Raw genomic sequence first — 22,810 nt, forward strand, 5'->3', positions numbered from 1 at the left:
TACAAGTTCTCATAAAAGTTTATGACGCAAATTTGGCTTGTATGCCATCTGCAAACAGAAGGCTCCGAAATTGTACTATGACAGCTCATGGATACACAGCGGCCATCTGGGTGCGAGCAAAGTGCAGCTAAGTTAGCTGCCAGCGATGCAAACGCACTCCTGGTGCCTGTTAGCATTACGCCTTGATTAATTTTCGCCATTTTAACAGTCTGTCGAAGACGGATGGAGCCAAATGTGTGAAAGCGGGTGTGGCGATCGTTCTGACTGTCGGGCAGAACAAAATGGTGAGGCATGAGGTGGAGTGCAAGTGTTTCCCGGGAGGTCAAAACTTTGGAAAGACAAGGGGAGGAAAGCACCGCTTATGAGAAATGGGAGCTATTTATCCAAATCAGAAGTCAAATAAAGATAAAGATGTGATAAAATGCAACGCATGCACACTTCGGGCGCTTGCGCTGTGCCGTGTCACACATTCATCTGCATTAATGTGCAAAATTCGGTTGCTCGCCATTTTATGCGTTTGTTTGGAGACTCATTGAAATGAAATCCGGGAAAAACTCATTTTGAGCAAGTGTTTATCTCCCTCGTGATTTACAGGGATAATTCTGAAAGGTTCTGGATGTAATACTATGCCTTGCAGGCATTAAAAGCACTGGAGAGCACAGTTTGTTGCTTTTGCTTCGCCTGTGCATTTAAAGTAAGTTGATAACAGAACCGGAGCCTTGTTTTGTTTCACTTGTCAAAAAAAAGTATTTTAAAAGTTTTGCAGCTCTGGGACATTGCAAAGCGGGACAGGATAGACAAAGATGGAGTGGTGTGTTACTAAATCACAGATGGATGACAAGATCATGAGCCATAGCAACAAAATATGTAGTTTGTCCATGTCAAACAAATTAAAAATTTATCACTGGACCATCGTCTTTAAATGGTTCCATTTTAATGTCAAGGAACAATGGTGGTCATGCTTAAAAGTTTATTCAAGTGATTCAGTCTGTTGGACTTTCAAATTTAAAGGAAACAGACATTCGCACTCCAGTTTGCATCTTGATGTCGGCTTAAGTTTCGTGTTTTGCAATCATAATATAATCCATTACCGCATCACAGTGCCCATTTACCAGCGGCAGGTACAGTACAGTGAGTCAAACCTCCACAGGCTGAGTCTTCGGCCAGTGAAAAGAGATTTAAATATCCTCCTCGGACCGTCTCAGTCGATTAAGTGCTCAATCGATCAAAAGCATATTAGTTGCCAACTGTTTTGATAATTGATTCATCCTTTAAGTCATTCCTTAAAGCCAGAGTGGCAACATTTGCAGCCTCTGAAATTCTGCTTTTCTTTGCCGTCCGTGAAGGTAAGCGAAGAGACTTTGGACTCTTGGAAAATGTGCCGAGCATTTTTTCACAATTTCGTGACATTTTAGAGATTCAATTTGACATTTTATGGATGAATTCAATGATTAGTTTTGAAGATAATGAGCAGACGAATCTTGTAATAATAACAAAAAAACAAAAAAAAATGTGTGGCAGACTTACTAGCTGTTTAAGATCGTTAGCACAAAGTATATTTGTCTTTAAAACAATGCAACAAGAACTTGTGGAAGCAACCAAGTCTGAACAATATGTGAGACTTGACTTTCTTTCGCTCTTTCGGCGTCTGAGAAGAGTAGAATAGCGCTCCAGATGCTAACCTCTGGGTCTGTATATGTGTAGGTTTAAAAGATTTGTCATGAGCCATGTTTAGTGAGCTTAGCAATCGGACCACGTACGAGTCAAGGATCATGCAAACATGTATTTACGTACGCGTGTCTCCGCATGGCGTATCGTGCGGCGTGTATGTGTGTGTGTGTGTGAGTGGCATTTAAAATTACAGCGGGGGGGGGGGGATTGTTGTGTGCTGAGCTCTTCATTACAGCTGAGAGTCTCCGCTGTCTTAAGACTTCTTAGTGTTTCTTTAGTTTCTCAGGCCCGAGGCTGGTTGAATTGAACGTGTTGGGGATGCAGAGCTGCTACGCCGGGTAGTTTAATTGAAGAAAAAGAGGAGGTAATAGCACCTTGAGGAAGAAAGAAAAAAAAAAAAATGCCTCAGTATTTGCACTGCTCAGGCTAAACGTTCTTTTCTGGAACAAAGTTTTAAACCAAGCTTTCCTCTTGAGCGCTTGGTAGTCTTGTTACACCTCTTCCTTTTGGCTCCACGGGCTCACTCCTTTTCAGTAACCATTGTCGGTCCCCTCTTGTTTATCTCTTTCTTAATCCCCTCGCACCTATCTGGTTGTTCCTTGGTCTATCTGATCCCATCCCACCTTCCACTTCCCGCATTTGCCGACCTTCTGTTGATATTGCACTTGTGTCTTACGGATCACAATATTTTTTATCTTTTACTCACTCAAATGTTGAGGCAAAAACTCAACAAGGCCTCTGCTTGCTCACGCACGCCGGTCACATACGGGTCTGGTTTGTACAAATTCGTTTTTTTTAGCTCGGCCTTCGTCAAACATTTCCAGCGCCATCGCCAGAGCCTCTCAGTTGAAAACAATTTCATTTCCATCTTTATAGAGTCATAAAACTTTCCGGGTGAAACGCAAAACAGTGGACAAAGTAAATGCAGAGTGCTTTCCCCTGTAGAAATCTTGGGGGGGGGGTGGGACATGACTTGCATACCCAACTGAATACGCAACTGACCCGTCAAGCTGGATGATTTTACCTAGAAAACATTTTTGCACGGCTCGTCTTGACTTTGTTCTTAACATTTGTCGAGAAACTGTGATAGACAAATGGAAAACACGTGATTTGACGCCCTCCCAGAAAACAGCAGTAGAAGAGCAAACACACACACACACACACACACACACACACACACGCACTCACACTCACCCGGACAGCTTTGGCATCTTGGAGAAACCAAACATGTCCATGTGGTCCCGCTACAGAGCGCTATGTCCCGAAGCTCAGGTGCTTCGCATCAGCATTCTAATCCACATCCAAGTCCCATCACACTGAAAACCCAGACAATCCACTTTCAGCCGGGATCCATATCAGGAGTCAACAGAAGCTTTTTTTTTTTTTCAAACACAGAATTCAGAGATTTCTCTCAGTTTACGGCAGAAAGTATCGCCCTTGTTGAATGTCCCATCTGGTGCGCAGACAGTCCGATTCCCCGTCTTTCAGCAGTGTTGTGTTCTTAAGTGATGACAGAGACCGCGAGGGTCACCTCCCACCTCTCTGCTCCCTCTGGGACGAGTCAGCCCTTCCTGCTGCTCTCCACCTGGCTCAGCTCAGCTGCAGCAACCCAACTGTGTGCGCTCTCCATCGCAGCGCGTGGAGAAGTGCAACGATCCTAGCCGCGGCAAGCCGGGGAGAACAGAGGAGGAGGGGGAGTGAATGGAAGAGGGATGGGATAGAGAGGGAGAGAGGGAGGGGGGGGCGCCGGAGGACAAAGCGAATGGATGACGGATGCTCCGTGGCTCCGGCTTTGCCCTCCGTTCATCGGAAGCTGCAGGTCCCTTCGCAGGGCAGGGGGAAGGACGGAGGATGCAGAGGCACAAGTCAGGGAAGCCAAGATGAAAGATGGAGGAGGGACGGAGAGGAGAGGGAAAAAAAAGTGCTTTGGTTGTAAAGAGAAAGCAACAGAGAGAGACAGAGGAGGGAGGGGTCGGTGATGGGCAGAGGAACGCTGACTCTGCAGAACGGGACGCTGATGGGAGCAAGACCCCGTCTCTCAGGTTCCTCCCCCCCCCCCCCCCCCCCCCCCCCATGTTTGGTTTTACTAAGTGAGCATGTGCACACTAACGCCGCATGCTCTTGTAGACCACAGGCAGCTTCATTCTCCTCCAGAAGAAACATTTGGCTCTGTCTGAAAATAAGGCTGCATTTCCTCAAAATGAGTGGATGAAATGGAAGTCCTTCTCGCCCCCTTTCGATGGGTTTCCAAAGCACAAATAAAATCTTCAGCGATTTCTCGTCATGATATCTTTATCCATTATTTCAAAAACCCTTTTAAAAACAAACAGCCGCGTCTTCGCTGACTTAATCCAAGAGAAGAACCTCACAGTTGATCATTTACCGTCTTGCCTTTTGTTTCCGACAATAGCATCCGAGGGCTCGTATTTTCTTGTTGCACAAATACACTTACATAAACACACACACACACACACACACACACACACACATCCACTCAGAGCATGTCACTGAACCCCATCAACAAGTCTGAGCCTCGGGTGTGTGTGCGCTTGCACGTGTGCACGCGCACAGATGGTTCAGCCTTAGCGAGATGCTGCTCCTGCTGGCCCCATGCCACGAGGGGCCAAGGACGAACTACAAATGAACCTCGGTGGTGATTATAAAACTTTAACTGAATGCAAAGGGGGCGGAAAGTATGTTTACTGTCCTGTGAGGCCTAACTCAACTCAAATGGGCGGGTAGTGTCAGCAGTACATTTTCTTTGCTCTCGTAATTTGACATAGGCTTGTAACTTCGTGACGCACTGGGAAGGCTAGCGAGCTATTTCATCCCTCCGGTCCGTTGTCGCCAACGTCAACAGGCAAGCCTAAGTGACAATAATTATGTGAGTCAATCATGGCGTTGTCTTAAAATTGTAGTTACACAGCTGTCAGATCAGGGACGGCAGAGGGGAGACATAAATGGGAAATGGAAGGAGAGATCCGCAGGGCGAACGCCACGAGATTTAGGAATTCATAAAAGTTATCTTGATGGCTTAGCACAGTCTAATCACTATTTATGAGCGTGTGAGCGTTTCTCCAGGGAGCAATGGAAGACTGCCCAATCACATTAAAAGTTTGAGTCGAGACATTCTTTTTTTAAGAAAAAAAGTTTTCAGGAAGATACAGGAACTGCATAACACAATGTTCCATCTCACATAATAATCAGAGACTCATGATATTTTGAATATGTTTTGTTGCTGTTGATGGGCATGTTATAGTGTTATAGATTTTAGTTTTTTTTTCCTTCATTCCTACAAGTTTCAGCTGACCATTTATCTTCTGCAGTTAATTTACCGCAAGAAGCTGTGATGGCTGTAATGACCTGATCTTTTGGATGTCGTGTTGCCCCTGTTTGCTTAATGTGTCTCTTCAGGGTCACGGGGCCAGTTCTTGTCAGATGTTCAAAAAGCTTGAAACAGATACTGGGTAAAAAAGACCCCTGCACAAATATTCAGAAATGCACCCAATTGCGGAGAGTTTCTTTGATGTTGCCTGGTGCCTGAAAGAACAACCTGCTGCCAGGAGACTGCATAGCAGGGGAGGAGAAATACTCTGCAGACCTTGTTGAAAGTCTGTCTGCCAGTGCTGTTCATGGTCCAAACAATGGTATTCTCGCAGTTGTGCCCATCCACAACACCGCACAGTCGCAGTGATGCCAGATTTGGTCTGAATGCAGCTAAACTTTCCACAAACTGACAATCCACAGTTTTCACCAACTTCACGCTGTGATTCACTAGCTGTATGGAGGTGAGAAGGAGTCAGGAAATTAACTCATCTCCGCAACTATCTGTTTTCATTCCTACTATACCCATTTAAAAAGTGTCACGTCTTGCTCCTGTCGTCGGCCTGCTTTGCACCTTTGGGACCCTCTTTCGCCCAAAGCGAACCAGAGCTAGTTCTGGGCTGGTGCTAGTGGTGGTTTTGAGTTGGTCCAACCTGCGAACTGATTTGCTTTTCCACAGGCATGAGAGTCACCATAGTCACATCATTCTGTCACTGTATACATATCCAATTTCCCAGTCATACAGGAACAACAATGGCGGACTACATTAACTCTTTAGTATGGCTCCCAGCTTAGCATGCCTACACCAAAACATGAGTGGTCTTCAGACAACTGTTGCTTCGATCTGGTGTACATAGTGAAAAAAAACTGCTGAAACGCAAAGAACTGGTTCCAGAGTAGGCAATGGCTCCAAACCAGCCACCTGAACCGCCTTGGTCGAGAATGGGTATTTAATTGAAGTCATACTTTTAGCCGTTTTAGCAAAGAATGATGAGGTTATCTGACAGCAAGCTAGCTGCATTATAAAGATGTATATGCAGAGCAACACCAACAATGACAATGCCAACATGTTGATGTTACATAATGTTTACCTAGTCAAGATGCCTTGTTGACGTTGGCTGATTAACACTATTTACAAAGTACAGGTGAGGATCATCTGAATGCCAGTTTTAAATTTTGTTTTCCACGTATGGGATCTTTGATCCTCTTCTGGAGGGGGAAATCAATATCTGTACCAGATTCCATCACAATCCATCCCAAATAATTTTCCCATAAATCACAAAAGCCAACCTCATGATGTCACTTGAGGGGAAGTCAGGGACCAGCAAGTCATTAGGAGTCTTTCTCTGGGTGTTCAGAAGTAGATTTTCATATGACACAGAAATCAATGGAAACCGTTGGCTTCCTGTAAGAAAGAAATTCAATCAAACCTCTACTGTAAATGAGCTCACAAATCTCGGGACAGTGCAATCGTTGAAGTTAACCATGTCCCCGTGGAAATCTACTGTATGTTTGGTGTATATCTGGAAATGAAAAGCGTCATGTGTGTCCCCTCTCTTTGGGTGCAGAGTAGTAATGTCAGAACGCAGCACATTTACGTCATGCAGCTTTGATGCAAAGACTCTTTGATGACCTTAGACTTCCCTTGGGCACACACGAAAGCACATGAAATGCACTTTGTGGGTGGCAGGATACAAAAGGCCTATTTGCTCGCTCATAATTTCATACTGGTTTCGGTCACATCCCATCTCAGGAAGAGAGACAAATGAATGAAGGCCCTTTCATCTGTTAGCGCATTCAATTTCCTGTCAGAATTTATTACAGACAGAAGCTATTTTGAGATATCTATTGTTGTGCATCACTGGAGCTTTTGGATAACAGCTTTCAGGGAATCAATCCCGATCATCTGGCTTTGAAATTAAGTGAGAATTTTTTTTTTTATGTTTGTGTCAGACTTGTGATCTTCGTGTGAATGTTTCTTGGGTTGTGGGTGGACAACTTGAAGTCAGGGGGATAGTATGGAAACAAACCAAAACGGCTGAATGTAATGTTCCAACCCCTGCCAAAATCAAGTTTCAGATGGAGTCTTGACGGGACTCGTGCTAAGTCGCGTCCGGATCAGGGGGAGCTGATTGGATTGGCGACAGAAACGCTAAGTAATGATTGGTTCCCCGCGCGGGTCAGTGTGAGGAGTGGTACTGGCGCGATTTAGAGATTGGGTGAAGTGATTGAGGAAGGAGTTGGCTATTTTTAAATTTACAGGATAATAAAGGGGAAGCATGGATCTATGAGAATGGATAAGGGCCAAGAGGCATAAGGGCTGAAAGGGAGGAACGACTGAAGAAAATGAGGGAGAGTGAATGAACATTTGCCAAGGTTCACAAATCCCCATTTTATTATCATGGCTTGTTTCATAAAGGGGATGCAAGACGGCACAAAGAGTTTGTTGATTCCCATTACTTTTTTCACTAACCCCTTTGAAGGGAATGTGAGGTGCTATTGCCTCTGTGCCATATCAAATCAAACCTGTAAAGATTTAGGTTCAGACTGCAGGCGAACCCATTCTTCTTGAATCTAATCTTTCGGAGCCAGTAACACCAATGCTGATTTCTTTTTTGCAAGCCTGCCTTCTACAAAGGTAGGAAGGACAGCGATTCCTTTCACCGAAACACGCACACTGGAGCAGAAGTGCATAATAAATATGCAAGACAACTATGGTTTATTGAATAAGCCTGCGTTCTTAACTTTTTGAGTGGGTTGTCTGAAGGACATGCAGGACCCCTCTACTTTTAAACTTGCAATCTACTTCCACACTTCAGTGAATCCACCTCCAGCGACTCGCACGCCCGGCCAACTTCCAAAGCGCCTCTGAAAAATGTGATGAACAGTTCTCAGAGGCACTCGAACAGTGCCAACTTTCTTCCTACAACTTCGGCTTTGTGTGCTTTTTAAGATCAGCTCCCATCATCACGCAATCGTCTTTTTTGTTTCACGACAGCTCACTTTGGTGCACACGCATTTTTCTCATATGCATTGCTGCAGCACCGCTTGTCCCGCTGTGTCTTATTTAAAATGTTTCAGCGGCAATTGGTTTGATGAAGGGCTCAAAATGCTAGAGCGACTTGAACAAACAGTCGTTCTTTGAGTAGCACGTAAAAGGGATATGAGAGAGTTTGGATCGTTCCATTTTCTCAGGTGCAGACAAAATCCAGAAGCGTTTCAGGCCTGTTGTACGAGCAACAGTAGCTATCGTTAGCTCTGTATAAGCATCACGGGCTTTTTACCAGCTGCGTTCTTTTTTTTTATTCCTTGTCTGACTGTAAAGGACTTTGTAGCTTTGTCTTTACAAGGTACGAAATAAATAGAGTTAAATATAGCCTTTTATTTTTTTCTTCTCATATCTAGGCATAGCAAAGTATCCATCTCTGCATGTAGAAGGACATTTCTGTCACTTCCGGCAGCTGCCTCAGTGGATATATGCAGGCTGTTATCTAGGAAACATCCTCTTTTCACCTATATCAGCCTCCGCATAATATCTCAAAGACCTCCGTGACCAAGTCGCCTTGACCCTCTCTGAGTTTTTGAATTAATGTCAGTGCCTGTCTGTCACAGTACAGCCATGCTTTAATGACTAAGATATTCATATTTTCGGGTCCCACTTGGCTCCGGACGCCGCGAATTATGTTGTGGTTTTGTCTGCATATTTTCCGACCGCACTAACTCCGAGCTCTGCGGTGGGGGGAAAAAAACCTCTCTGTGAATGAAAGGTGTCCACGGGTGGAGCGGAGCTGGAAGCCCTACATACCAATTTTGGGATGCTGATTATGCCGACGATCACTTGTCATGAATGCATTAAACAGGCGGCGTTCGTCAGACCTAAATGAGCAATTATCCGCTTTTTGTGTCGAGTTTGCTGATTTTGAGGTAACAATCAACGAGTGTGTTGAAGTAAAAAAAAAAAAATCTCACTGATTATTGCTGCAAGTGACAAAAAAAACTGACTGTTAAACTGTCGGGGGTGCTCGCTTGCGCTCAGTGTGACGGAGATGAAGTAATCCCTTCAATCCCCAGCTTTTCCCAAAGTTTGCTTCATGGAAAAGAGGATTTTGTTCTAAGAAAATAGGTAATCTTTGCAATGAAAGTGTGAGGCACCTGACGGACAGAGCAGCAGGACCTTCCCTTTATCTCTCAAGGCTGCTGTCTGATCTCTCCACTCTGCTGATTTAAAACAGCGATGCTTATTACAGTGAGGACAGATAGGAACGCCATTGGCATCCCACAGCTGGTTTGTGTCCCACAGAGATAAGAGGAGGGGAGGCAGTCTGCTCGCTCCGTCCACTAATGAATAACAATATAGCCCAAGGTCACCATTCGAGTGTGGGTGACTGTGTGAGTGCGCGAGAGAACAGGGTAAGACAAAAGCTTGCGTGCTGCATTATTACACAGCACATTGGCATTCAGCGGCTCCTTCACCTTGGGGGTCTGTGATCGTTGACACACACGTCGAGTTTATCATTAACCTGTGCGCGCGTGTGTGGTGTGTCTGAATATAGACATCTCTTCTATCTCCTTTAAAAAAAAGCCGGTCCGACACAATAACCGTCACGATAGCATCCTGTAATGAGATTTTCACCAGAGGCTGCTTCAGGACCAATAAAGTAGTTGAGATGTTCTGTATTCAAGCATGTCTAGCATACAATAAAACATCTGGCTGATCAGCTGATGACAGATAATGAAATGAGAAAGCTTTGCTTCTTTCCCACCATTTGGAACGTGATGACTTTGACATTCCCTCGAGCCGGTGAGTGGCGCCGCTCATACATAAATCACTGTCACCTTTGCAACAGCCACCTCACTGCTTGCTCTGTATTCTGCAGGCCGCTGGCGAATATATACAGAGCCAAACCCCTATCTGCTCGAAATGTTCTCCTGATTTGCTCCGCAAATCCTGTTTTGACGGAAACCTTATTGCTACCTGGCGATGCTTTGTATCAGTTCATGAAATGTGACACCCGCTACACTGTCACAGAGAGGAGGTCGGGGCGGCTGGTGGAGCATACAAAGCACAGGACCCCGCTGTCCGACGTTAGCATTCTGCGTCTGATGTGTTGGTACACATGGTTGCTTTTTCAAGATTTAACAACCTTTCTCTAAGCTTAACTCTAATCTCTCATAATTGCTCCAAGTAGTTACCAAAGAACTGGTCTTCAGTACAGTTTTGAGGTGCAGGGGAGAGGAGAAAGCAGCAGATCATACACTTCATCGGACTATATCATGATTTCACATTTGTTTAAAAAGGTCTTAATTGATGACACAATAACATGTGTTATGTAACTAAATTGGCCACTACAGTAGCAATATTTTGATGCACTGTAATGTTAGTATGTTGTGTGCAGCTGATGTTGGATATGTAAATGAAAAGCAATGCAATAACTCTAGCAATGAGAAAAGTAGGACTGCAAGTTGTGTCACAACTTCAAAGTTAAAATCATTAAAAGTAGAATATGTGACGTATCTGCATTGACTGTATAAAACCTGCCAGACCTGTCACGTATCTAGTTGAGTTTTGTTCGTACATTATCCCAAGTGTCTCCAACAACGTTTAAATCCAGACAAGTAAGAAATTGCATCCAACGCAATGGTGCATTTCAATGGGGTTGTTCGTTTGGGGCAAACTAGTTAGGCACTCACGATTGTGAAACAACAAAGACAACAACTCCCATGATCCCAAGGCTTACTAGCCAGAAATAAACAGATGACTGAGGAAGTAAGTCAGCAAACTAGCTAGCGAGCCACGCTATTGTTTCTATTGCTCTCTCATGATGGAGCACGGCTATTCACTTTCATCTGCAATGCCCCTCGTTTAACAAAAAAGACAACAACTCCCATGATCCCAAGCAACCTCGCAACGTCACCGAACGCCATCCTTTGTTACTGTTTTCATTGAGAGGCACCGAGTGGCGGAAATGGCACACTTGCGCCTTTAAAAGGCTTTACAAATGTTTTATTAGGCAAGAAAGTCATTCAAAGTAATTTGTTACTGCACTGTTTGTTTAGTAATCACTTTGAATTTCACAGGAAGTTTCTTCTTTTAAATATATATACATCACTTCACACTTTGCTGGGTCACGCCACAGCATGAGGCGTTCGATCATATTCCCTCATCCTTAACTTAAATCCTTCCCCTTACATTATCAGAATGTACGCCGGATTGCTGTGCAGTGTCCAGATTCTGCAGCCCGACCCATCATCATACACTGATTGAATATGCTGCCCTCTCTACACTGCATCACAGTGATAGATGAATATAATAAAAGTGCAAATCAGTCATTCATTAAACTCTCTTTCCCGACGCCACGCATACACGATTTTCCCAGCATGCAACCGTGTGGTCCTTGTCATTACAGGGGATAAAGTGGGCGCCCGCACTTCGCACGCACCCAGCCACCCAGCCACCCAGCCACCCACCAACACACACACACACACACACACACACACACACACCGACTTCATGTGACACGTCTCAACAATGAGATCATAGAATTTCATTCCTGCACCCCCTCTAATCCAACAGGCAATCTCTCGCTCTCTCTCTCTTTTCCTTATGACACAGGGCCTAATCTGATAGGGCAGACGACCCGAAAGAAAGGGAGGGTGGGTGGGAATAGATGGAGGAGGGTGTGAGAAAGAGGAGCAGTGGACTAGAGTGATACAACAGGCGGGGGGGGAAGAGGGAGGCGCGCCGAGCGGGAGGAGGAGAGAAAGGTCAGGGAGGATAAATGGATGGAGAGAGAGATGGATATTCGGAAAAAGTGAGGGGTTGTAAAATGGAGGTGTGATGTGGGAGTTGATGATGGATCGGGAGCGAAGGGGGATGAAGGATGGGACGGATGAGAGCGATGGGAAAAGGGCAAGAGGGGGAGAGTGCAGTCTCGTGTTGCAAAGTTCAACTTTTCTGTTGCATTATTATGGATAAAATAGCTTTTTGGCTAATGTTGACCATTTTTGAAAACAGTTTTTTGTTCAATAGGAACTTTTGCAAGGAAGTTGAGTAATAAAACTGGCCAGTGGTCAGATCAGGCTGCTGTACATAGCATAATATTATTCTACAATAATTATTATACTGGCAAAGTTGGTGTTTCTTTGCTTTCAGTCAGCCACATCTGATGCACAGCCAGTCTGATATGCTACAGTTACGCCATCCAGCTACTATAAGCCTATCACGTTGCTACAGAGAGCAAGTTGTACTTTGCATACTGAGACTTTGAAACGGATTTTGCTCCAAGGTTGTTTCGGTTAATTTTTTAATATAGTATTGCGTGAACCAAGTTGGATATTCGTGGCTATTGTAACACAATAAACAGACGTCGCCTCCTTTTGTGCCTGGAACAAAAAAAAAGAAGCTTTCCTCAAAATTATAACCGCACTGCTTAAAACTCATTAAGCACATCAATACACTCTCTTTAAAAGAGCACACATTCAATCAAAAAACTCAAGTTTAAGAATTTGTAAAATGTACTACTGAAGTGTGTAATATCGAGACTTCAAAAGGCAACTAAGATTATTTTCCTTCATGCGGTTTCTGTGGTTTCAATAGCCTTCTGAATCAATGGAGTTTTTCCAGATATTCTGGATCACTTGTCACACAAAATAGGCACACGTGTTGGGAATTTTGCAGTGTAAATGATAAAGTGCATACCCCTGGATAATGTCAAGAAAAAGTTAAATAACGTTAAGTTACATTTACATGTGCTGTTGTCTGATTAAAAATATCACTAATTCATTTCAAAACATTCTTAACTTTTAAGGCCTTTTTGGCAACCCTCAAGATAACATCCCACAAAACTTCTCCACGGGCCTGTGAGAATCCTGTTTTCATATTAAAAGTTTGTCTAATGTTCTCCCAGAGTTTTTATCTACCTGCTGTACTTGGCAGCAAACAGACGCAGTTTGAGTGCTCCATGTGGGCTTAAACAAATAATACATTTGGCTCGGGTCCTTTTTTTTGCGTCTATCTTTCCCGCTTTCCTCGCGCCCCCCCCCCCCCCCCCCCCCCGCTGTCAGCCTACTAAACATCCCTCTTCCATAAGGGAGCTTGTCGGAGACACTTAGGAGATAAGGCAGAGTGGGGAAACGACGGGGGCTATTTGTCACCTCGCGGCGTATCAGCAAAGCTGCCGGCTGCTCCGAGCTTTTTTGGGTCGGGGTCACTTCCACACACACAAAAAAAAACCCACACGAGTTCCATTTTCCTCTGAGCTTTCACATATTCTCGTCATGCCCGGTGTGCACGCACATCAAAATGCAGGGCGGGAGACCCGTATGCAGACTGAACAAATTGATCAAATGCTATTAGCTATTCTTCAAGCCCTGTGTGACATTTAATTACGCACACATGCACTCACTCACCGAGCTTGAATGCTGACGAGAGATGTTTTTTTTTCTCTTTCTGTGTGTGTGTGTGTGTGTGTGTGTGTGTATGAGCCACATCTCTCCAGGCGACCAGCAAAGCCAATAGTCCGACTGCCAAATTCGCTCACACAAACACACACGCACACACAAACAAACAAGCGCGCAATTAGATACAGACATTTGCACGCAAGTCTGTCTCAGTGAGAACAGCTCACTTTTTTATTAAGGGAGCTCATTATAGTGAGACGTTTCTGCATAATAAAGAGCGCACTAATGCAACAATTTTTCAAAAATTAAAACCCCATGAAAATATCGAGCCAAAACAAAACATGTTAATTAAATGGAAAATGAGAAAATACAATGTAACAGCTAGTTTCAGTCATTCTCAACCAAGTAGAATTTTTCATTTTTTTTTTTTTTTTTTTGTGACAAGCTACTGCTCGGAGAACGTCGGGACTCATAGTGTGATTACCAGGGTGAGGACCAATAATGTGTGATGACAGAGGACCCGCAGGCCTCTTGTTTCGGGCAGCAGTCCCAGTGTTGCTGGACATAAGCGGGGAGCGCTTCCAGTGATGAGAGAGCGAAAAAAAAAAGAAAACAGAGAGAGAGTCAGTGGAAGTGGTGGAAGTGTTCTGGGCACGAGTGGAAGCAATAAATAACAGGTTTCCTGGAACAAAACCTGAGAAGCCATGTTGGGATGTTTTCTGTGCTGCACTTCAAAAGCAATCTTACTTTCGGAAGCGTGTTCGCTCTGGTGTGTGTTACGCTGTGCAACAACACGAATGATGGAACTTTTCCACAAATGCCGGCAGACTGTAACATACACTACAACCAGGCGTGTCCAAGCATGTAGAGGTGGTGATGATGAACTGTAAATGATAGTTGAAGGCACTATTAGGTTTAGTTAATGATTGTATTCATAATGTTTAATGCTATTTCACATGCTTATAATTTTTCATATCTAAATGACCAGTTTGTTATTTTGGAAAATACACTCATTGCTTAATCGTGAGCATTAGATGGTAAGATCAATAGCATTCTCATGTCTGTACGCTAAATATGAAGCTAGTTGTCTGTTAGCCTAGCGCTGCACAAAGGCTGCACATGGGGGGGGAAACTATCAGATATGCAATGTCAAACTCAGGTTTTTATCACCCTGGATCAGCTCAGCTTTGATCTAAATGGATGACCCAGGGGACCACGCTAAATTCCACTACGTGATGTGATGACACATCATCAACATCTGGTGGTGGCACGAAAATAACGAAGGTATTTGGGATGCAGTCTATTTAAGGACATTTTATTACTGGACACAGTGTTGGAGGCAGAGCCCTGTTCATTCCTATAAAGCTGCTCAGTGGTGTTCTAAAGCCAAAAAAAAAGCTGGACTTCCCGGCTGTGAAAATACCAAGATCGCCGACCGCATTCAGTTGATAATGTTAGATAACGTTTGAATTTTTAAAACTCAAAGGGTCACATATTGCACCTTTAATACACATTTAAAGTATTAAAAAGTTGTGATTTTACAGGGGAGTTTTACATGTGCGAGACTGTTTCTTGGTGAGGTGCAGTGAATTCCCTGAATCTGTGAACATCCACACTCCAAGAAGTTACTGCGCTCGTCTAAGAAGTAGTCAGCTGTACACTTTGTTTGTTGTATGAATTAAACAAGCAAGATTTAACCTGTTAATTAGGGAGTTTTATAATGTTATCTTTTTTGCCAGCTGTTTCTCTGTGCTTCCAGTATTTATGCTAAGCTAATCTAACTGGCTGGTGGTGGTTACTTCATACTTTTTTTTAACAGACAGATTTAAGAGTGTTATCTCCACTTCTAACTTGGCAAAAAAGCAAATAAGCATGCCATTTATCTTTTTTTCATTAACCTTCTATGAACCTGCTAAACTTCTCAGTTCTCAGCTACGAGCTACTAAGACTCACATGAAGAGTTACTACTCCAGAAAGCTTAATCCTGTCCATGGAGCCCAAAATAAAAACGATTCATTAAATTAGGCATCCTTCACCTTCAACTATACCTGAAAATATAAAGAAGGTAAACTGAACCCTGACTTGTAAACCTAGGCTCTTTTTACCAGCTAGCAGATCTTTATACAACCAGCTGCTGGGGCAATTACAATCTCTAATTCACCTGAGGTTCAAAAAGAACGCCACCTCCGCTGAGCCCCGTATCTGAGCCAGAGTGGTCATGATATACCCTGCAGCAAAGTGAATGAGTTGTACTTAGGTCATGTACTTTTATAGAGCAAAAAACATATTCCATTCCAACCGCTAAATTCGGCTTTTAGTTCAAAATGAATGGTCTTGTCAACCTCAATTTTGGCTGAGGTGCAGAATATTTCACCCACAGTACGGGCGCGGTGCAAAGGGGAAAGGAGATGCACACGCTATTGTGCAATTTTCGCTTTGTAGGTAGTTTTCACTAAATCACATTCCCCCCCTTTGCACAAATACTGACTTTGAGAACGGGCAGTAAAAAGACCTTCAATGATGCTCGCTATTGCCGCCGGCTCACTGATGCGGAATTTCTATGGCGGGCCTGAATGCTAATAAAGCAAAAACGCAAAGAAATCTCTTTTTTTTTCAGCACGTTCCTGCAGCGCGGCTCGAGCTATTCAGTGCAACTCTGCCGCACGATACGTGTTTTTAATCAGTGTGACATAAAAGGTATCGCAAAAACAGTGTCATGTAAATCAGCAATGACAAGGGTGATAGAAAACTTAACCCAAATCAACCATCTGCGGTAGGGAAAACAGCTCTAAGCAAACTAAGTGGCATATGTTTGAAATCTGACTCTTCCTATGGTTGACATGCCGGGATAAGCATCATGTGATAAGCCCCCGTTGAATGTAAATGCTCTTTAACCGGCGGGGCAAGGAGCCATATCTGCGTTTGGTCATTAAAGGATTGCCGCTTTGCACATTAGCTGATCTGACATTTATGAAAGAGCTCCCAACTGTTTGGAAACAGGCGACAGATTTGCGCCGCAAATCCCCCACTTAGTGCGACGCGCGGCTACGTGTCAACACACAAACCTCAGACTATGGATATTGTGTGCGCGCGTGCGCGTGTGTGTGATAAGTGGCATTTCCAGCGAGATTATCATCATCTGCGTCCGTTAGGGCCTTGATGAAAAAAGCAATGAGTCTAAATAAACAGAACCATAACAAACCAACATCCTGCTGACGCCATGTCAATACCTGCCAGCATTGGTTACTTACTATCACTACAGGGGGCCTCAGTTGGTAATTTGGTATTGATGGTTCTGTCTTGTTGGTCAATAGCACATTCAGCTATTCTGGTGACGGCGTGTCTTGTGAAAAGTCCATCGTTTACAGGACGCATACACAAATGTCAGCGCAAGTGCAGCAGCACACTAAAGACAGCACGGGGCCTGGAAGTAACTTGCTTTTAATTCTGATCGTGCGTCATACTGCGGCAGGGAAAGAAAGGAGAGGAGAGAAAAGGAAAGAAAATGTGAATGCTGGCATGTCACATAAGGTTATTTGCAATTTTAATCCTACAAGTCCGAATAGAACATCCATTGAACCTGCTCAGGAGCATGGTCGAAGCACTGGCAATTTTCAGATGTCATCCGCCTTTTCATCGGATGTAACACTGTGAGTGGTGACATGCAAAAATTCCTCGAGTACAGAGGTAACAAATGAAAATTCGTAAATAAAAGAAACGAAAGGGAGAGAGCTGAGAAATTAGAGCGATCTGAGAGATCTACAATGACAAGCAAAACGATCACCACTGTGCTCCGATTGCCTTGTCTACATAATCACCACCTCCTATACATGGTTGTCCAATGCAGTCCAACATGATGGAGATGGTATCAGCAAGTACTTGAGTTCATGCCCCAATCCTATACTATATAACTTCTTAGCCCCAAGATTGGGATAAGTATCAGAGTACGAGCTCACAATGAAACGGAAAAGAAAGTGTTAATACAGAAGTTGGATACAGGAGTTTGAGCGTCATAGCGGGAAACTCTCGGGGAACAATTAAGGTCATTAACCATGGTGTTGTTTTTCACAGCAGCTGTGCCTTTCTCACTAAATGCATCATGGGATAACAGCGTGAAAACACTGCACCACTCCATGTCAGTAAAATGCTAAACTCGAAGAAATGTTTCTGAATTCATAACCACAATTTCTCATTGTATGTCAGCAGGTATGTCGAATGTGTTCTTGTGACCTTTTCGTGAACTTTCATCGCGTGTGTTTTGATTTTCATCCGTGCAGCGTACATACAATATTTGTTATTATTTCCATTTTTCTAATTAGATATAGAGTTTGACTTTGGCAAGCTGTCAGCAATTTTCGGAGGATTTCCGAATTCATAAAGTTTAACAGTCAGAGTCAGCCACAGACTGTGTGCATGCAAACTGCAGCAGGCAGCTTACCAGACACTTGCTATCAGATCACAGCTACAGTGGAAGCTGACACCTCATTTCTGTTAGCAGATTTGAATAAAATTCAAAAAGCGTTTGGACAATTTAAAACATTGTTGTTGTGTGTGTTTCATATATTCCTTCCCAGAAATGCTGGGTATTTTAAACCTGAACTGGAAGGGTGGAGTAGGTGCTTGTCACGGTGCTGTCTTTCATGTTGCATTCCAAATCATATCCGTTTGCTTTCTGCCGCCAAACAGGAATTTACATGCATTTCCATTCGAGAGGTGGAAGAAGAAGAAGAAGAGAAGGAGGAGGACTAGACCCTTGGCGCCTGCCAGCAAACTAATCGGCCTATGACCGATTTGGCCTCAAGGCCCTTCCAGCCTGACCCAACCAATCCAAGCGCAAACATCCTGCGGTGCAGCAGGGCACAGAGGTGGAGCGCCGGCAGATTAAACTCAAAGGACAAGCACTTTCATTAGACACACAACTTCTCTGTTCTCTGCTGAGAATGAGAGAGTTGGATTTGGTCTCTGAAAAAGAGTCCAAGGTGAGTTTTTCTGAACTGAATGTTATCACATTTTTCAGTTTTCACTAAAATTTTAGTTTCTTATGAACAATGAGAATGAAATTGGGTAAAAATGAAAAAGAGATCTCCCAAGGGAGTTTTGGAGGCTGGCGGTGCGCTTCACAGTCAAGAAATGAACTCTCATTTCTCTATGAAGACTCTATGGGGCTTCTCTATTGTGTCAATTGTTAAAATGTATCAGATGCATTAAGTTCTGGTATTCTGCAACTAAATGAACAGCCCTGCAAAGAAAGGTGAAGCAATTGTTGTTTTTCATCACGAATCACGATATTGTATAATGCTATGGTTTTCAGGACATGTATGGTGCAAACAAATATATTTTCAATCTAAAAAAAACCAATTTGTTTAAATGCTGTGATCTAACAAAGCGTGATAACAATGTGGTGTGCCTCAGGGTTCCATTCTTGGGCCGCTATTATATGTCATTCATTAACAACAACAATTAACTAAATAAGTCAGACATAGTTTCACCCACAATGTTAGTCTTTGATTAAAGAAGCCATCTCGGGTGTATCTGCCAAACGCAAAATGGTTCCAAAAACAAAATGACACTGGTAAAAAGACACACCACAAAAACTTAGCACACATCCCTTTGAATAAGAGAATGTCTAAAGCCTAAAATTGTCAACTGGGTTTGAAAAACACACCAAATTGTTTTGTTGAAAGCCTTCTATAGCACAATAGGAATAAGAAAAGTGGCACAGCAGGTGATTTCACTTGGATCACAATGTGTGTCACTCATTCTGCAGATGCTGAGTCAACATTCAAATATTTGGAATATCAATGGTTTGAAAACCAGGAACAGCAGGTGAAGAGATAAAAAAAAGAAAAAAAAAAAGAAAGAAAACTCAGTCCACGCCTGCATGTCTGTCGGTCTGACTGACACAGCAGTGCAGGGTCTGAATCTGAATCAAATTTCATTTGTCTGCTTTCTGGGCCACATGTTTCCTGGCCAATGACCTATCACCTCATTGCTGTAATCCTTCGACAATGATGCTGCGATCTGGCGCTTCCTCAATCTCGCAGTCCGCTGGCTGACCAGCAGCTGCATGGGTTTATGTTTAGGTAGAAAGAAAAAAAAAATAGGGAGACAGAAGGGTAAATGCTTCTTTTCCTCATGTTTCTCTTCCGACTGCTGTCGTTAAAATAAACGTAAAGTGAATTGCGTATCAACACCACCCCTGAAAACACGAGTTGTGCTGTTAATCAAACATGTTCAGGACTACAACGCTTCAAATTTGCATGTATGTTCCATTGTTGCAAGTAAAAGTGCCTTAAGAAGTCTCTCCAATTAACTATGAAACCCACGTCTCCATACGACCAACCTCAATGTGAACTGTAGAGTCGTTTTTGTGCGTGTAAGTGTTCCAGTGACACTAACTCAAACATCACTGTGCGTGCCTTTGACAACTGGTGCTCATTAATCCACAGCCAAAATATGTTTTTCCCCATAGGTTAAGTAAGAATACAGTATACTGTATACTTACTGTACATGTTTTCTATATGTTTTTTAGATCACGTCTGTGTGTGAGACCCAGAACAAGGGAAACTGGGTCCATATCAAGTTCTAGACGAACATTTTTCTATTTCAGACATTGATATAATATCTTTGCAACTAAACAGTATCACATCCTATCGTTCAGTGTTCCCAACCATAAATATTTTAGACATACCCCCCACAACCCTGTCAGATGAACTCAATCAGAACATCAAAACAATCCGCCACATCACATCGGTCATATCAAATTCTAAATATGTTAATTTGAATTTCAGTTTCAAACTGGATGTTATCTAACAGATATTAACTAGGCCTTTGTTATTGTAACAGTGATGATTTTTTTCATAAACTATTATATAAATATATACTGTATATTAATGTTTAGTGTCAAACAAGTTCCTGAAATAACTATGTGTTTCAATTCATCTCTTACTTATAGCTAACTAATTGAACCATTTATCTCTTGCTTATAGCTAACTATTTAAGCATTCAATTTCTTCTCACTATTTTACGATTTCTCAAACATTTTTAGCTCTCCTTTTCAACTGTTTTACTTTTAGTTTTAGTAAGTTTTTCTATTGTTAACAATTTAACCGTTAATCCATTACGGTTGGCTAACGAACTTTTAGCATTAGACAATATCCTTCCCAATGGTTTTTACTTTAAGGTGCGATATGTAAGACTTTTGTTGAAAACATTCAATTAAATAAGCAAACAGAATGCAAATCTATAATCATTTAGCACGCTAACCAGCTAGCCTGGTATAAAGGCTATCTCATGTGCTAGCGGTGTAAACACGAACCATTCCCTGGTTGTCTGAGCTCCCACTCAAAGCTGCACAGCTAACTGGGGTTATTAGTGAACAGCAACTACAGTTAGCCGCAGTTAGCGATTAAGCTAGTGATATGCTTTTTTAATTTGACAGGTGGTTAGTTCTTACATATTACACCTTTAAGCTAACTACCTGAACCATTTATCCACTGCTCTGAGCTAACTGTTTCTGTGTTTCTCGCTTGCTCATCAGTTGTCACACATTCTCAACATGGCATGTTTATGTGTTACTAATTCAACACGTTCAATTATATGATATACATACATTTTTAGAATCAAATCATGAATTCTCTTTTTGTATATACATTGAGCGACTCCACAATCTGTCCATGGTTGGGAATCACTGCCAGGTTATGATGTCCTCTAACATCCGTTCCAATATAAATTTGTTTTGCTGAATGTCCGTCAGCCACATGATGTTGTTGCTTCCATGGGTTTTATTTGTGGATTATCACTCCAAATGACAGAGTCAGAGTAAACACACCATCCGGCTGTTGAAGAGACAATATTAAAACAATTAAATCCCCTCCTGAGCTTCAATTACTCTGCATTCTAAGTGAAGCCAACTCCTGTAACGTTACAGCCTGCCGCACACACACACAACGCATACATAGAGCGCGCATTTACTGGAAATGCACAGTAAAGGAAGCAACGTGCATGCAAGTTTATGTGAAAGATAATAACATTTTATAGGACAACACTACACACACACACACACATACGGCCACACTTCCCAGCAGCCAGCGAGCTAAACCCCCCTCAATCCATGATGTAATCTCCAAGTGTGTTCAGTAATTACAAGGTCCTGGATTCCTCCGCTGCTTGGAGCCACCTCGGCCTTATGTAACAGACGACTCACGTGCCGTCAATTCGGCGAGGAAGATTACAATATGGCTGCTTTAAAGCCTGCAGCAAGACATTCCCGCGTTAAATCCATCGGCTTGCTTGGACCGGCTACGATGACGAAGAAAAGATGGTGACGATAGTAACCCCAAGGAGACCACGAGTCGGTCAGTCAGGTACGACATGTTGGATTTAACACATCAGTTTACAATTACCTTATTCATTATGAAAGAGGCAGTATGGGGTTTTGGAGAAGAAATTAAAACTCAGAATTAGTAGTATTTACCATATCAACAAGGTAATAAAACTCAGAAGTAGTTATCTTTTCCATAACTGAATATCCAAGCAGTTCACTATAAATTGTGTTGACAGTCAGTTTGTTTATTCATTCATGAAAATGAAGTGAGTTTGTTTATTAGGTTTGCCGAGGCATAACATTTTTTTTTTCAATCACTCAATGAAGATCTTTCTCTTTTGATACAAATTTCTACAGTGCACCTTTAAATACTGACAATATGTGAATGCCATTTTGCATCCCCTTCATTCCAATTTGATCAGGGAAGCAAAATTGTAAACTGGGGTCCGTTGTAATACAAACAATTTACATAGAAATAGTTCACAAAGCTATTCTAAGCAGAACATTGATGGAAAGCAACTAGGCACATGTTGTGTAATAATTACAATTACTTTGTAACTCTACATAACTCCATTTCAGAGATAAATATTCTACTTCTCACTCCACTAAAAGTATTTGCCGGCTACAGTAATAGCAATTAAAGTTACATCAAAGAAAGTACTTTTATTTTAAGGATAGAACATACAAAACTATGATCCAATGATATAATGTGATGCATTATTAGCCGACCCGACAGTATAAGAAGTTGATCAAAGTATTGCTTACATATTAAGAAATCAACAGTAATGATCCAATAATGTTACCGAGTTACACTAATAGAGATTATTCTTCATACTCTATCAATGCTTTTGCTTTTGACCTATTTTGTAATTTTGTTTTGCAATACTTCCCTTGTAATGGTCTGTCGTATCACTTTTATTTAAGTCAATGATTTCAATACTTCCACCACTGATTATAACTACATTCTGATATCTGCTTGGTCATGTGATTCAGCTTTGTAGAGCGTGTCAACGGCTCCCAAACATTTGACTGCATCGAGTTTACGATTCAGTATTTAGCTCTGAATAACACTCAAAGTGACACCGATTC

At 42.5% G+C, this 22,810-nt stretch overlaps 1 protein-coding gene across 4 annotated transcripts in view; it reads right to left on the reverse strand.

Annotated features, from left to right (window-relative positions):
* The window catches only part of LOC115577197 (FERM and PDZ domain-containing protein 4-like), an 85,340-nt gene that overhangs the window by 50,385 nt on the left and 12,145 nt on the right, over positions 1-22,810 (reverse strand). The window contains exon 1 of one of the 4 annotated variants that reach the window (XM_030410132.1): positions 2,866-3,684. The exons of the other annotated variants lie outside the window; for them this stretch is intronic. Within the exon in view, the coding sequence (XP_030265992.1) occupies positions 2,866-2,906 (41 nt within the window). The 5' untranslated portion in view covers positions 2,907-3,684. Of the gene's footprint in view, positions 1-2,865; positions 3,685-22,810 lie in introns of those variants that run through there. 4 annotated transcript variants of the gene reach the window in all.

The sequence above is a fragment of the Sparus aurata genome, chromosome 24, assembly GCF_900880675.1.
Source record: "Sparus aurata chromosome 24, fSpaAur1.1, whole genome shotgun sequence".
NCBI lineage: Eukaryota > Metazoa > Chordata > Actinopteri > Spariformes > Sparidae > Sparus > Sparus aurata.